Source organism: Camelus dromedarius, chromosome 5 (genome assembly GCF_036321535.1).
Source record: "Camelus dromedarius isolate mCamDro1 chromosome 5, mCamDro1.pat, whole genome shotgun sequence".
Taxonomy (NCBI): Eukaryota; Metazoa; Chordata; class Mammalia; order Artiodactyla; family Camelidae; genus Camelus; species Camelus dromedarius.
In genome coordinates this window covers 75,153,238-75,169,793 of record NC_087440.1, presented here as the reverse complement: position 1 = coordinate 75,169,793, position 16,556 = coordinate 75,153,238, and the positions used below count along the sequence as shown (strand labels likewise).

The 16,556-nt window shown below is 41.6% G+C and overlaps 1 protein-coding gene across 4 annotated transcripts in view; it reads left to right on the top strand.

The window, feature by feature from the left end:
- Window positions 1-16,556, top strand: part of STON2 (stonin 2) — a 139,791-nt gene that overhangs the window by 17,378 nt on the left and 105,857 nt on the right. For 3 of the 4 annotated variants that reach the window (XM_010976393.3, XM_031454138.2, XM_064486167.1), the window contains exons 2-3: window positions 11,866-12,141; window positions 13,900-14,175. In XM_010976393.3, coding sequence (XP_010974695.2) covers window positions 12,054-12,141; window positions 13,900-14,175 — 364 coding nt within the window. In that variant the 5' untranslated portion in view covers window positions 11,866-12,053. Of the gene's footprint in view, window positions 1-11,865; window positions 12,142-13,899; window positions 14,180-16,556 lie in introns of those variants that run through there. The other variant, XM_064486168.1, reaches the window with a different exon arrangement.

Below are 16,556 nucleotides of genomic sequence, written 5' to 3'. Positions count from 1 at the left end.
TGGCAGGCTTATTTCACTTAATGTATGTCCTCACCTTTCATCCATGTTATTGCACGTGTCAGAATGTCCTTCCCGTTTAATGCTGAATGACATTCCGGTATATGTATACACCACATTTTGTTCATCCACTCATCTGTTGACGGGCACTAGAGTTGTTTCATCATCTTTTGCCTCACCTATTACAGTAGCTTCCTAATTATTCTGTTTGCTTCCATTCTTTCCTCTTCCAATCTGTTCTCCACTCGGCTTCTGAAAAGGCACATTGAATTTTGTTGCTCCTCTTTAAATCCTTCACTGACTTTTCTTTGTGCTTAGAATACAATCTAAACACCTAAATCTGGGCCACAAGACCCCATGTTTACCTTTATAACCTTATCCCACGCCCCACGCTCCTTGCCCACTCTGTGCTCAGTTCAAGTCTTTTCTTGTTAACTTTTTCCCGTCTCAGACTCTTTGTGGCTTCGATTCCCTCTACCGTGAATACTCACTACTTCTGGTCATGGTTGGTGTCTTCTCATCCTCACAAGTAGTAGTTAAATATAACCTCTTCAGAGAAAGCTCCTGTCACCACATGCGTTACAGGATCTCGTGTTACTCCTTGTCTGAACCATTTGTCGACTTGCAGAAATCTTGTTTATAGTTGACTTGTCTCACCCCTGTTTTTCTCTCTTGGATAGAAACCCCTGGAAGGCAGGGTCTCTGTCTACCTTGTTTACTTTTGTATCCTGACTGTCTAGCAGGTCTTTACTAACAATTTGTTGGACGAATGAATACATAGCCTGTTTTTAGAGAGAGTTTGAGAGAAGATACCACAATCGATTCTACTTTTAAAACTTTTCTCCTTCATCCCATCTCCAACACCTTCCAAAATGCTAACACCCCTTCTTGAAGAGTCACTGGTATGACATCATCATTCCTGTTCTAGAAAACTGGTTGAATGTTCATTGGCCTCTGGAGGTTCAAAGGAAAGTTACCTCAGATTTGTTGTTTAACTTCTTGCACTGAAAATGATCACCCTTCCAGCCTGGCTCCATGTCTCTGGAAAGGCAAGCTAACTTTGCAGTGCCCAAAGTAAGTGAAGCAGAAAAAGAAATTAAACCTTCTGGAGAAAGAAATCCACGTAATATGTTCCAGAGTGCTACATGGAAAGTTTAGTGGGTTTTGCTACTTTCTGTTATTTTTTATTTACAACATACTATGGGTAATAGTTTATTTTAGTTGAAGTTCAGTCCCTTATCCATATTGGGAAATTATTTAAAGAAGTCTATGTCCAGGCCCTCAAGATTTTGAGCTCCAGAATAAATTCTCCCCCCACTTTTAAACTACAGTGCTAGAACAGCATGAGTAGATTCTCTGACCAGAGTATCACAGGATGAAATTAAGGGTTGGCCACTGTGTTCCACCTGGAACTCAGGATCCCCTCCAAGCTTATGCCTGTTACTGGGAGAATTCAGTTTTTGTTTTTGTTTTTGTTTTTTTGTGGTTGTAGGATTGTAGTTCCCTTTTTCTTGCTGGCTTTCTGTTGGGTACCACTCTCAGCCCCTGGAGGCTACCCTCAGATCCTTGCCCTAACCTTCCTCTCACACTTTGAATTTCTCTGACTTCCTCTTCTACTACCAGCCAGAGAAAACTCTGCTTTTAAAGGGCTTGTTGATTAGGTTAGGCTCACAGGGAAAGTCACCCTGTCTTAAGGTCATTTGATTAGTAACTTTGTATCCACAAAGTCCCTTTTGCCATACAGTATGACATAATCACAGTAATAACACTAGGGTGTGGAGATCCTGGAGGCGGGTCATTGCAGAGATCTGCTTGCCACAATTTCTGTCTCCTATTTTATTAGTTAGAATTGCATTTACCTGCATGTATCAGAAAGCTTGATTATAATAACTTAAACAAATTTTTTTTCACATAACAATAAATATAAAGATGAGTAATTGTTGATAGTGATTCAGTGGCTCAGTGACATCAGGGCCAGTGACTCTGTGGTTCTCTTAGACTTTCCTCATGGTTATGGTAGCTCCAGCCATCATGATTATATGCAAGACAGGAAAAAAGAGGAAGTGAGTAGGATTAGGGCAGCATGAGAAATATCTGTTACCTTTATTGCGTATGCAAAATAAACAAAGACAAAGAACACTTCCCAGAGCTTTATTTCTGACCTTACTTCCATTTATGTCTCATTGGTCAGAACTTAGCCAAGTGGCTACTCCTAGGTTCAAAGGAGGCTGGGAAAGTAGGAATAGGAATTATTGTGATTGGCTCAACCAATAAACGCCCATCCTCCAGTGCTGGATGATAAGAGAAAATGGATGTTGGTGATGTGGCTAACATATCTGTTACACTTATTTTCTGGAAGGCAGAATGTGGTATAGTAGAAAAAGTGCAGAATTTAGAGACTTGTGATCCTGTCCCAACTTTGTCATGGTTAGCTGTGTGACCTTAGAGTAGTCAAGCAGCCTCTCTGAGCCAGTTCCCTTATCTATCAAGTGAGAGAAATATCTGGTTTACTTATCTCAGGGTTATTATAAAAATGGGTTGAAATTATCTATGAATTTCTTTTCATCCTGGAAATATATACTAATTGTAATTTTTGGTAAGTATTTGCTATAAAAATAAGAATGTATTTCATTGCTTCTAAGAAATATATGTATGTATACATACAATTTTAAAATATTTTATAGTCTCTGAAATCGGATGCATTTTATAATCTATGACATCTTAGTTTCAATGAAATATAATAATAATATTTTGTTAAGCTTCTCGGAAAGGCTTAGGATTGTGCCCAGGAAATATGGCCACCATTGGGACCCATAAATCTCCTATAGACTCCTAGGGAACTGACAGTCTTGTAATGCAATATCCAAAGTGACAGACTCATGGCTTTAAAATATAGGTGAAAAGAAATCATCCACACCAACTCCCCTACTTGCATATAGGGACATGTTATCTCTATTCCAGGTATAAAACTGAAGTAAACCAAGATGAGTTTACAAGAGTAAGCCATTTTCTAAGAGTTCGAAGTACTAGAAAGTATTCTGCAAACTTTAAAGCGTGATTGACCTCCTACCAGGGTCTTTCACTGAATGTGACACAGTGTTCAGCTACCTAGGGATGTTATTCAGGGTCACTGCCTCAGGAATGCACCGAGATCAGTGGTAACTTGTTTTTCAAGTCAAGTGTGACTTAGATCCTTGACTCTGAATGCAGAGCCATGGAGCTGTTAGGTAACACAGCCATCAGGATTGTTTATTTTGAAGAAAAATCACACTACAGTATTTACAACTATATATAAATATGTAAAAATATATAACTTATAATCTTGGGGTATACCTATATGTATGCCTGTACAAATATATGTATTTATATGTGTATGTATTTGTATATCTGTGTGCATGTATACACACACACATAATGTGACTTTCGATGGGGCAGAAACAGACTTTAGGGATAAGGGATTGTGGTGTATATGCTTGAAAGAGAGAAATAGAGGGGAGTGAGTTTATGGAGACTGACTATAGTTGAAATATGACATTTGTTCCTTTTGGAGTTCTTTCTCCTGTATGCCTGACTTGAGGCTGCGATGTTCATTCTTTTCACCAATTTCCAATGGAAGACTAGTGATCATTCTCTTTATATTTTTTAAAAAATAAATACTTAAATGAAAGAATGAAAGAAAAAATGGTAACAAGATAGGAAGAACAGACAACCAGGGTCACTCTATTTTTCCCTTTTAGGAAGATCAAGTCACCTGTTAATTAAAGTGCATGTGTGTGCGTGTGTTTCAGTGAACTCTGTTCTCACATAAAGGAAAAGAATTTGAAAGAAGAAGGAAGAGAAGCAGTGTTCCAAGTCCTTAATCTGATTTAGGTCTTTGTCATAGGGTAATCTGGCCTTCCAGGCTTCTGTTTATTTGGAGAATTTATGAAGCAAGCAGCCTGGTTACTTTTACTTCCTGATTCAACTTCTGTGATTTCTGTAGCCCACTGTGACAGAGGCTGCAGAGTATAAAACCATGCTTGACATTATTTTGCATCACTGTACTGAGCACATTTCTGAGTGCATGGTCGATGCTCAGTGTAAGTTTGTTAGATGTCTTATTTTAGAAGAAAGCTCTGAAGAAACACAAAGAATTCATGCAGTCTTATTTTCCCCATTCATCCTTTCTTCCCTGTTTTCCTTTTGACCTTTAGTTGCTTTTCCTTGATCAGGAACAAGCTGAGGCTTTACTTGGGTTTGGAATTGGCACCAGGATCTAGTTTAAGATGTTTCTGCATAAACCCTTAATAGCTGACTGGCTAGCACTTGCCAGTAACCTCAAAACCCAACAAGTGGATGCAGAGATTTTTAAAGTAGCTGTCTGGTTGAATACATATGACAAAGAGATGAAAGGAAGATCACTAAGTTCTCAGATTTGAATAGCCCCTAACCAAGCAAGAATTATGTTATGATATTATGTAGCATAGCTAACCTAACAAAATAAAACATTGTCCCAGCTCTGAAGGGGTAGATTTAATCCACATGGCTATACGAAACCCTCCTTTCCTTCTCATGTGATTTATGAAAGTTCTGTAAAACTTCTAGTTAATATTTCCAGGACATCAGTATAAAATCACTCTAGTTTAGACGATCTGAACTAGTCTTTTTTTTTCCTTAAAAGTGGGCACAAGTCAGTTAGGAATGTTTCAGGGGAGGACTTCCAATTTTTGCTATAACTGGTTAACAAACTAGTCCTTCTGCAGTAAACAATCACAAAACCAGACAAAAATGTGTAAGGTAAACCATTTGCAGATATTGGTCAACAGAAAGCACCATATTTCGATTCTGAGAGAAGGAAAACTCATGAGGTGAGCCTGGTGACCCCCTCGGCTCTCTTCCAGGGGGGAACTTCCTGACTGTATAGAATGCTAGTCTCCGCTGAGCACAGCAGTCCTGCTGAGCTAAGGAAGCAGAGATCAGAGTTGGGGGCAACTGAAGCATCTGGAATCCGCAGGCAGGGCACTGGAGAGGAAAGGGTTGCATAGGGAAAGGGGAACAGAAGTGTATCTGGGTGTACCCAGGGAGTCCTTGGCCAGGCTAGAGTGCAATGGTACAGACTGAAACCATATGTGAGATTTCCCAGAAGGGATGGCTCCAGGGTTGAGAATGGGACAGAGACACTAGAGGTCAGGCAATACTGAGGGATGCTGGTGGTCCAGCTCAGCCACCTTGGAAAGACCTCCTTAACACCTTATTCACATCCCAAGCATTCAGAAAAGACACAGAAAGTCTGTGTCTTAGGGCAAAGTCTATGCTTTTAAGCAGGGGTTTTTTTTTTTTTTTTAATAAAGGGCTAGATGGTAATTATTTTAGGCCCTCTAAGCCATACAATGTCTCTCACATGTACTCAACTCTGCTGTTGTAGAGCAAAAGCAGTCATAGACAGCATGTAAATAAATGAGCATGGTTTTGTTCCAATGTCTCTCTTTTTTTTTTTTTTTAAACAAATGAAAAAAAAAAAAGCAGAAGGAAGGCCAGATTGGGTCATCACTGCAGAGCACCCCTGCTCTAGAGTAGGGCCTAATTTAAATCCACCCTAACAAAGCCTAGAACCAAGTACTGTCAAGGGAAATTGAGTTTGGAATTTGAGTCCTGCAGTAGTTAGAGCGCCCTGGGAAACACCTTTGGCTTTTCACGAATTTCATCCAGCAAGGAAGAGTAAGCCTATGCAAGAGCAAGGTGAGCGGGCAGTTTGACTTCTGGCAAAAACCAGCTCTGTAGAGGAAGATCAAATCCAGACTGTCTTTATGTATCATCAACAATTGTTAGGTATGTAACGAAACAGGAAAACATGACCCATAGTTTAAAAAAAGGTCTATAGAAATTAAACCCCAAATGGTCTAGATGTTGGATTGGGCAAACAAAGCCTTTGAAGAAGCTATCATAAATATGTTCCAAGAACTAAGGGAAAATATTATCAAAATGAGTGAATATAAAAGGCATCTCAGCAGAGAAATAGAAACTATAAAATAATCTAATGAAAATCTTGGAATGAAAAAGTTGAATAATTGAGATGAAATATTCGCAGAATGAGCTTAAGAGGAGAATCAAGATGACAAAAAAGTCAAGGAACTTGAAGGTAGATCAATAGGAGAAGCAGGAGAGAAAGGGGCAGAAAACATATTTTGAAGAAATAGTGGCTAAATTTTTCCAAATTTAATGAAAATATTGACATACATATTCAGGATATCACACAAACTTAAAGTGGGATGAGTTATAAGGAAACTACATATAGACATAGCCACAGTTAATTGCTGAAAACTGAAATCAAATCTTGCAAGCAGTTAGAGATAAAAGATATAATAGTGAAATAAGAATTATAACTAACTCCTCATCAGAAACAATAGGGGCAAAAAGATGGGATCCTGAAGAGAAAAAAAGTCAACCTCAAATTCTATGTCTAGTATAAAATAGCCTATAAGAACAAAGATGAAATAAAGAATGGATTGTTTAAAAGCCATGTTGTCCAACAGAAATATAATACAAGCCACATATGTGTTATTTAAATTTTTCTAATTGCCCCATTAAAAATTTTTTTTTTTTACTTGTATTTTACTTTTTTAATTGGCGGTACTAGGGATCGAGCCCAGGACCTTGTGCATGCTAAGCATGTGCTCTACTGCTTACCTACTACCCTCTCCCCCATTAAAAATTTAAAAATTTAAAACAAAGAGGTGAAATTAATTTTAACAATGTATTTTATTTAACACAGTATATCCAGAATATTACCATTTTAACATGTAATCAATATAAAAATTATTAAATAGGTATTTAACACATTTTTATACTTTTTGAAATCTGGTGTGTACACTTAAAGAGCAACTCATTTTGGACCAACCGCATTTCAGTAGTTACCTGTGTCTGGTGGCTACTGTACTGGAATTGAATAGTACAATTTTAGATCAGAGAAAGGAGAATGGACATGTTGCCCTGTATCCAGATTGTTTCCCAAGCTATCTTATACATAGTGTTTAAATTAACCTTTCTAAAGCATTTACCAGCTCAGGAGACCTAAAGAGCCTACCTATTATGTGGTAAAACAAGTTAATTTGTTCACTCATTCATTTATTCAGATATTTACTCAATAAACATTTGCTAAATATCAGACCCTGTTCTAAGAGTTGGAGACATCCACAAGAGGAAAATCCAGTCCCTTTCCTCAGGGAGCTCCCAGGCTAATTGACACAATGGCCACATTAGCAGACAGGTTCATTATAACCGGATAAATGAGTAAGATACTATCAGCATACAGAAGACATGGGGGATAAGGAACAAGTGGGATTAGTGGGAGCTAAGGAAGGGGACTGTACGTCGGAGTTCTTCACTGCAAGCGACAGAAGCTGACTCTGGCTAACGCAAGGAGGAAGGGGGTCTGTGGCTGTGCGGAGCCTCTGAGGAGTTTTTAAACAGAGCTGTGGCATGGACATTTTCAAGTTCTAGGAAGACCCTGCTGGTGTACTAGGTTGGGTAATAGGTTAGAGGGGGATGATGCTGAAGGCAGGGAGACAGGTAAGAGGCTAGTAATTGTCTGAATGAGAAACGATGCGGACTGAACCAAGGCAGTGGCAGTGGGAACAGAAAGGGCAGTTTCGAGAGTTCAAACTCTCTCTGAAATTTAGAGCTGTCACTGTTCCAACCCCTCCTTTTCCAGTGCACTCATCTCACTCCCACCCTCTTCAGGTAAACAGGAGATAAACTCATTGTGATCTAGCTGTGCCATCTCTGTTCTCTCTTCCCCAAATGCCTTTGCCCCTCCTCCCTTTCACTCAGAAGCCTGCCTTCCAATTTAAGATGCAGCTCATGACCGTCCACTGCTCAAGCCCTGGGTAGTCTCTTAACACCCTGACTCTCTCTCTGCAAGGGTGCTGTCGTTGTGGTGGCTGACCGGTCACAATAGGTTAGAGAGCCTGTTGTGTTATTATGTCACTGTCATACCTCCCTGCAATGAACTTTAAGCTACTAGAGACCAGTGATGCTGTCTCATTCTTCCTTGTACTGTCAGGGTCTAGAATGGTCCTAGCACAGAGTAGCCAGTCCTGTTTCTGCTGATGCTGGCCCCTGGCTTTGTGGGACACACTGAGGCCCTGTCGTGGCTGATAGCTTCCATCACCAAACTCCTGGCTCAGGACAGTCTGAGGAAAGTTCCTTGAGTCACTCTCCACTCGTAAACTTTCAGCAGCTTCCCATTTCCCACAGAACTCTTCTCCTCAGCTGTTCAGGTCCATCAGCCTTTCTCTCCAGGAGATACCTCAGCTCTCATCAGACTGACCTCTTCACTGGCCCAGGAACACGCTCCCACAAGGTCTGATTCTCTTAATCGTCACTTAGGCTGATCCCCCGTCCCAAGGATGCCTTACTCTTCCCTTCCAGTGGTCTAGAACCAAGGGCGTCCTTCAAATCCCAAAACCTGCTCGGTCCCTTATGGTTCCAGCCCTTACGATCCAACTGTCACAGCATTTCTGGTATGTCCTCCAGTGGGCAGTTATTCCCAGGTTTGTTGTGTTTGCTGTTCTGAGCATCTCCATCTCCCTGCTAGATGGTGCGCTGCTTGAGGGTCAGTATCTTAAGGGTGCCTGGCACATTTCTACACACACAGGGCTCATGACTGCATCCTAGAAATAGATACATCTTATGTCGGTCTTCTAGGTCTCCCATCTTATCAGCCAGCTGCATTCTCCACCCCCCAGTTTTAGTGTGTAAGGTGGGCTGCGGAAGAAGCTTTTCTCTGAAAGGGCAGCCCAGAGAACTTCAGTGAAATTTTTAGTGTCTCTTGGTCAGCACTGTGCTGATTGTGAGTCACTACTCATTTGTGGTGATTCCAAGCCTCACTTTATGATTCATGTTCTAAAAATGGGGTGAGGTTTTTATGGAGAAACCCATTCCAGGGTGAACTTAGCCTCACAATGATCGGGTTTCTCTGTGGGATTCCAGCTGCTCGCCCAGCACTCCGTAGAGTCTAGCATCTCAGGGTCTGCTGCATGTGGCTGTTTCATGGCAGGTTCCTAGAATCCATTTCACAGGGTTGTGATGGAGGTTCCCGGTAACACCTTTGTTCCACCAGGCTTTCCTGGGACCACTCATGGTCTGTTACCAGCCCATGCCTGGATCTGGGCTGGACAAGCTGAGGAAGGGTAGGTAAATCTTTCGGGCTCTTCTTTTCATTCATACTTCCTGAGTCTTTATCTTGGTCCCTCAGCCGAATGCATCTGTATCTGTAAAGAGGAAGTTGCCTGCTTGACTCCACTTAGCATCTGGGAGAACCACTCTAAAAAATGACTGTGAAGGGAAATCACTAAAATCAGAATGTGGAAGTAACAGAAAGGGAGTGGTTTCATGAAATTTGCATTCTGGTCCCAAGATTTACACGGAGGCACACCGCTTGTTAGTGTGAGTCGTTTACCCGGGGTCGAAGGCCAGAGCGGACATTTATCAGGAGCTTGGAATGGGGCCTGGCACACAGTAAGCCGTCTGGAAACTCAGCTGCTGTGACTGTCTTTGTTGTTACAGACGGTTTTTCACTCCCAGGACTAAGCATTTGGAGTATATTATCTTACTTAATCCTTAGAATTATGAAGTGAGTTTTGCTGTTCTTGCTGCACTGGGGTGAGCTGAGGCTTAAGGACTGTGCAGGACTCACATCCAGGCAGTTGAACTCCTGGGTCTGTCTCAGTCTCTGCTGTTGCTACACCTGATCTCCTTGGGCCTCACATTTTTCATCTGTAAAACTTGAGAGCTGGACTATTCATCTTTAAAATTTTCGAGCTCTAAAATTTCTAGATGTTTCCTCCATTATCTTCACCCTTTTCCTTCTCATCCCCCTTCCCCTCCCCCACGCACACTCATTTTGCTGGATTCATCATCATGGGATGGGTGGGATGCCTCCCCATCTAGCTGTGACTCTGCACATGTCAGCTCGTGAGCTTGTATTGTGGCTTTGTCCTTGTTGGAGCTGGCTTACATGCTGCTGTTGTTGGGAGAGGGGGAATCTGACTCTTCAATTTTACCATCTTCTCTTGGCCTGCAGCCATTTATCACATCGATGGATGCCAACATTTGATGGACTTGAGAAAGGCATAAGATGGGAGAAACCCACTAGATCAGCTCTTTGGGTCTGTGGGCTTTGCCTGGTTCTCTGGTGAGATCTGGTTTGGAGCCATCACTCTCCAGGCTGTTTGCACATGTCTGGTCCTGTGATTGGTAAGAATCTTAGGAGAGGGACTTGCAAGAGAGATTTCTGGGCTTTCCCATTCTCTGTACAGCTTGGATACCCTGGTAGATTTCTGTTGAGGAGTTTCACTGATCATTTCATTATGGTTCCATTGTAGTTGATGTTTGTGAAGTACTTTAGCTGGGGGCTAGTCTATTTATAGTCTCTAGTTTTTTTGTTTGTTTGTTTGTTTTTTTTTTTTTTTTTTTTATGGCTGTGACCCAAAGATAAGAGTGTTTCAGCATCAGAAGACCTGGGTTCAAGGGTTACATCTATCACTTCCTAATGTGGTGCATCTAACACACCTGCTTGTTATGGCCTCTACTTGATTATTCTTTGGTGGTATCTCATTATGCAATAAAAAGAGTCCAATTGTCACTATCCTGGGACGTGTAAATTCTTCCACTTAGATGCCTGGAAGAAACATCTTAGGAATCTTAGGACACCAAACAAAGCCCCTGGAAACAACAAAAGTGTTGGATAAGTCACTTAACTTCTCTCTAACTACAGTGACTATTGGATCAAAGTATGGTATGAAAATAGGTTTCTGAAAATTATGAATTCTATACAAACATATTTTTCTATACAAACTTATTTTTAGGAAGTATTGGTCAACAAGACTGATTGTTTTAATTCTGCCCCCCAAAGTAAAAGCTACTAAATGTTTCTATTCTGATTATCCTCAGCATCGATTATTTAATGCAGTTAGTACCCTATAGTAGAATTTCAACATTTTCTTTTTATTATGCACCAGCTAGAAGGCTATGAGTTAAATTGTTCTAGACTAAAATGAATATTATGAGTATTCAGTTAATAACTGATACTGTTCAAGGTGGATGGTAGCTCTTATGTGGAAACATTAATTTTGCATTAATTTAGATTTTACTAATTCATTCTAAGATCAGGAGTTAGGTTCAAGTTGTAAAAAGACACTAATGGTACAAACAATATTGTAAGTCTATTCATTAGCCTTACATGGAACATAATTGCAATGTGACTAAAGGCTAGAGTTTTACGTACGAATTCAAATTGGCCTAGAGTAAAAATGTGTTTCTTTAACTCATATTTTTCTCTGATGCAAATATGCCCTACCCCCGTACTCCAAGTGAGCAAGATGACTCCATTTCTGTTTTTCTTGATTGGTAAGTTGTGCTTGGAGATACCATCTGGAGATGGTTGGATTTCTGCCAAAGATTTAAATCAGGCTTGCAAAGAGCTACCTGCCTCAGGCAAGAAACTGCACTGATTTGATAGGAAATAACGTGCATTTATTTTGCCATCTGGTAAAGGAAAGTGAAAGCACTTTGAAAAGTTTCAATACTTGTTTACAACGATGGCATTGTATTATAGATAAAAGTATTTCTAAAATATAATAATTGGGAAAATTTGGGAATCTAATTGCTAAAATTTGTGTGATTGTAAGTCTGATATGATGGCACATACAGAGATCTCGATGCTAAAGGCAGATATTTCCCTGTTAGAAGTGAGGGCAGGGCAGGGCAGAGAAAGGGAGAGCAGAAACCACCCAGACCTCCTCGTGGACAGTATTGAAAGCCCTAGACCTGTGTGGATTGGTTATGTGATGGTCATCCCTTTTAATTTTCATTATTTTTTTTAAACAGATTTCTGCTTGGCAGATTCACCAAAGGCAAGAGAGGCTAATCTGCCTGTGTTCTGAGTGCCACCCTCTGCAAAACCCCCATAGCAGACCCCAGGCCCAAGTCCACTGTGCTACCGTACCTCCACCCCAGACGTTGCTCTGGGGTCTGCCTGAGGTCAGCAGCGTGAAGATGACCAGCGCCTTCCCAGCATGACGACCTTGGACCATGTGATCGCTACCCAGCAGTCGGAGTGGGTCTCCTTCAACGAAGAGCCCCTCTTTCCTGCCTCTTCGGAGGGTAAGGAGTGCTTTCACTGCCTAAGGGAAAAGGTTAACAGAGAACCCCGCCTGCTTGTTATGGCTTCTCCTCGATCATCCTGTGGGTGAGATCTTGATATGGAGAAAAAAGAGCCAATTTGTCACTTTTCTCAGGTGCAGATTCTTCCACCTAGAAGCCTGGAGGAAGCATCTTAGGAACTTTAGGGCCCGAAACAAGGGCTTGGAAACACCAAGCGTATTGGCTGCTTCCTTCCAAGGAACATAAGCTTCATGTTTTCAAAGTCCCTTCAACTCAGTCTTTTTGGTTATTACTCCCAACAGCAATTTGGACTGTCCCAATTTTTAACGCATAGTTGTCAAGAGTGGCGGGTGTTGGAGCTGGATCCCTTGGGCTCAAACCCTGGCTCTGTCATGCATGAGGGATGTGCCCTTGGGTGGATAATTTATTTAACCTCCCTGGGCAGTAGTTTATCTGTGCAGTAGGGGTAATCACAGTACTACCTCAGCGTGGTTGTGAGGATTAAATGAATTCACAGGTAAAGTGCTTGCAGCAGTGACTGGCACATGGGAAGGGCTCAGTAATTTGTCACCCCGATCATGATGAAGGTGGCTAGATTGAGTTCTGGGGAGCTGCGCTCTGGGATGAAGATCAAGGTAGGTTACGGGAGCCATTTACAGAGACTTGTCAGCTGATTCTGTTCCACAGCAGCTGCTACTGCCCCCTGAAATCATCTCAGCTTCATTTACAGCGCCTGGAAAGTGTGAGTTTACAGGTGTGCTGTCCAGTAAGGGAGCCACGTGGCTACTGAGTCCTTGAAATGTGGCTAGTCTGAACTGAGACGTGCTGTAAGTGTAAAATGCCTACACTGAATTTCGAGGACCTAGTAAAAGTTAAATGTTTCATTAACAATTTTTTATCAATTACATGTTGGAATTAAACATTTTCAACACAGTGGGTTGAAATATATATTCTTAAAAATAGTTTTACCTGTTTCTTTTCACTTTTTTTAAATGCGGCTACTAGAAAATTTTAAATTACATATGTGGTCCACATTTTATTTTTTTAGGACAGTACTTGTCTAAAGGCTTTGATTACATTTGGGTGGACCAGTTTGTTTGGCTAGCGATGGGAGAAAGGAGTTTCATATCAGTACTTTCATTTTTTAAAAAAGTTTCATACAGTAAAATTGACCATTTCTGATCTACAATTGATGAATTTTAACATGTGGATAGATTTGTATAACCACCATCACAATTGGGATCTAGTACCTTATTTAATAAATTTTTTGGAAGGCTATTAAATATTCCAGGACCAATGAAGTGATACAAAGCTAGAGGAATGGCCTCGGTGCCACATTCAGCTGGTCATTAGTGCTGGGTTTGCATGTGGTGGCCTGCAGACATGTGTCATTTGAACTGCATAGAGTCGGAAGTTTGATTTTGAATGTCTCTAGTCCAGACGGAAGCTCTCCTGTTGAGCCACAGTCTTCACCAGTCCCTGCTGGGGTAGGTGGTGGGATAAGAACAGGGAACAAGGCTCCCAGTCTCAGCCTGCATGGATACTGCTATGGACATCCTAGGTTTTAGGAAAACACTCCTCTAGCACAGAGGCAGAGAGGCATGGCTGTCTCTTTGCCCTCACCCACTGTAGTGGTGACTCCTGTGATCACCCCTTGCCTACCCTTTGTTTTTCCTCCATGAGACAGTTCCGAGACAGGGGTCCTGTCCAGTGGCCTTCCTCCTGTGATGTCATGTTGATGTCTTGTGTCTGTTTCAGGTGACACCGAAGAGCACCTCCCAGGACCGTCATCGTCCTCAGACCAGTCTGAGAGCTCCTCCGGAGAGAACCATGTGGTGGATGGAGGCTCTCAGGACCTTTCCCACTCGGAGCACGATGACTCCTTTGAAAAGATGGGCCTCATCTCTGAAGCAGTCTCGCCTCCTGGGACCCCTGAGCAGCCCCTGCCTGACCTGGCCTCGGCCATCAGCAACTGGGTTCAATTTGAAGATGACACCCCCTGGGCCAGCACATCACCACCTCGTAAAGAAACAGGTAGGTCCCGTGGGACAGGTGGCGGGCTGAGAAGGGTTCTCTTAGGTCCGTGCTCACCAGGGATGCTTTTCCATGAGAGAGGCCTGCTGGCTGTCAGAATCCTATTTTGTTTGCTTGAGAGCCCTGAAGCACTGGCCACATAGGCGAGAGCAGAGATCTCATCTGGTTTAATTCTGCAACTAGTTTTTGTTAGCATCAGCATATGGAAGGATTTATGTGTTTTGGGCCATTTCCAGCCTTTTACCCTTGTCCCTAGCTGTTGACCTGTCTCTGGAAGTATGCATATTTATTTCTCTATTAGTGATTGGAACTATATGTAAGCTCTTGATGAGTGTAAATGAATGTCTCTGAGTGTGAACCACCAACCATCTCCAATACAGTCACTGTTTTCATCTAGATGGTCTTGTGTCCCAGAGCTCTTGAATCCAAGTCTTCAGAGGTGGAGACTGTCATTCGTGGTCAGTCTCTTACTTTGTGGGAGAGCTGGGTGAAGCCAGGGGAGTTGTCAGTCCCCACCCTGGTGACCTGGCTCCTTACTATGCATGGAAACAGACCAAGGGTGAATGGGATAACCTTTAGGACTGTATTAGTTTTCTGTTTGCTGCTGTAACAAATTACCACAAACCTAGTGGCTTAAACAACACAACTTTATTATCTTAAAATTCTGTAGTTCGGAAGTCCGACATGGGTGTCACTGAGCTGAAATTCCTTTCAGGAGGCCCTAGGGGAGAAACTTTCCTTGCCCTTTCCAGCTTCTAGGGGCAGCCTGCATCCCTCGGCGTGTGGCCTCTCCTGTCTCCAAAGCCAGCAGTGCTGCCTCTCTGTGCCTTTCTTCTGTAGTCAGATCTGCCTCTGACTTCTGCCTTCCTCTCTGTTTTTAAGGACCCTTATGATTACACTGGGCCCATGAGGATAATCCGGGATTTCCCTGTCTCAGGGTCTTTAATTTAATCGCATCTGCAAAGTCTCTTTGCTGTGTAAGGTGACATTTTCACAGGTTCTGGGGATCAGGCTGTGCACTATTTTGTCTACCATAGAGACCTATTGGCGAAAAGCCAGTTTGGTTTTCGTTGCTGGGTTAACTATTTTGCTACTTTTGATTTTTGAAAACAATTCCTTTGTTTTTCAAATGTGTTTTCAACATCAGTAAAAACAATTTTAAGGAAATATAAAGCATAATTCTACTGTTTAACAGATATTCCCATTTTTATATAACAGTTTGCACGTTGATGTATACTTTTTGTGTTTAAGCATCAGATCTCTCAGTGAATTGTTGGTGGGAAAGCCACTCAAAGCCATGTGGATGAAATGACAGGGCCAGACAGGCTGCCCAGTCTGGCTAGAGGGAGGAAGTAACCCTTACTGAATACCTAACACTGGCAAGACAGTGGGCTAATTAAGCATTTGTGTATGTGGGGAAAAATTACTGAATGCTGGGTAGTGAATCAGTACAGAAGTATGTTTTATTTTTAAAAAGATACATTCGCTGACTATTTATTCTCTTGGACACTGTGCTCAATGCTTAAATTCCATCATCTCATGAACTCTTTGCAACAATCATATGAAGAAGGTATTAATATTATATTCATATGACACATGAGAAGACTGAGACAGACAATGGTTTGGGAATTTGCTCACAGTTGTATGCTAGGAAGTGGCAGGAGAGAGCTTTACCACCCAGCACTGGCCCCAGGATCTTTGAACAGCCCAGGGATGCTCTGTGTGGTATGTTTGTCTGGATCTTCCTGCTGCTACTGTAGTTTCCTCTGCTCCCTCATTCTTGGGGTGCTGGGGAGGCAACGGATGGATGGGGTGCTTTCTCCACTCAGTTGCCCTAAAATGGCCATGCCTTCAGATCACTGATTATGTTCAAGGCATTCAGCTTCTTTCATATCTTGTTCATACCTTACCTTTAGCCTCAAAGATGTCCTGATTGCTCAGAACTGTTTATATGACAGATGGATCAATTTGCTTTAACTCTTTACCACTTATTTTTGCAAAACAAACTTTGGAGTTAGTCATAATTATGTTGCCCCCATTGGACTGAGGATCTTAGCTTGTTATTGATAATGGTTTTGACTTTTAATGAGTTTAACTTTACATCATTAAAATGTTACCCTTTAAGGCAGATCTCTGGGGTTTTCTAAGACCGTCTCAAACGGTGTGTGGAACCAAAATTATTTTCATAATAATTCTAAGATTTTTTTGCTGTTTTTATTGCATTGGCATTTGCATTAATGGTGCAAAAGCAATGGCAAGTAAAACTTACAGCTTCTGTGTACTCATAGTTTAAAAAAAAAGTTAATTTCACTCAATAGCATTGATGAAGTAGTAAAGATTATTAATTTTATTAAATCTGGATCCTTAAATACATCTTTTTG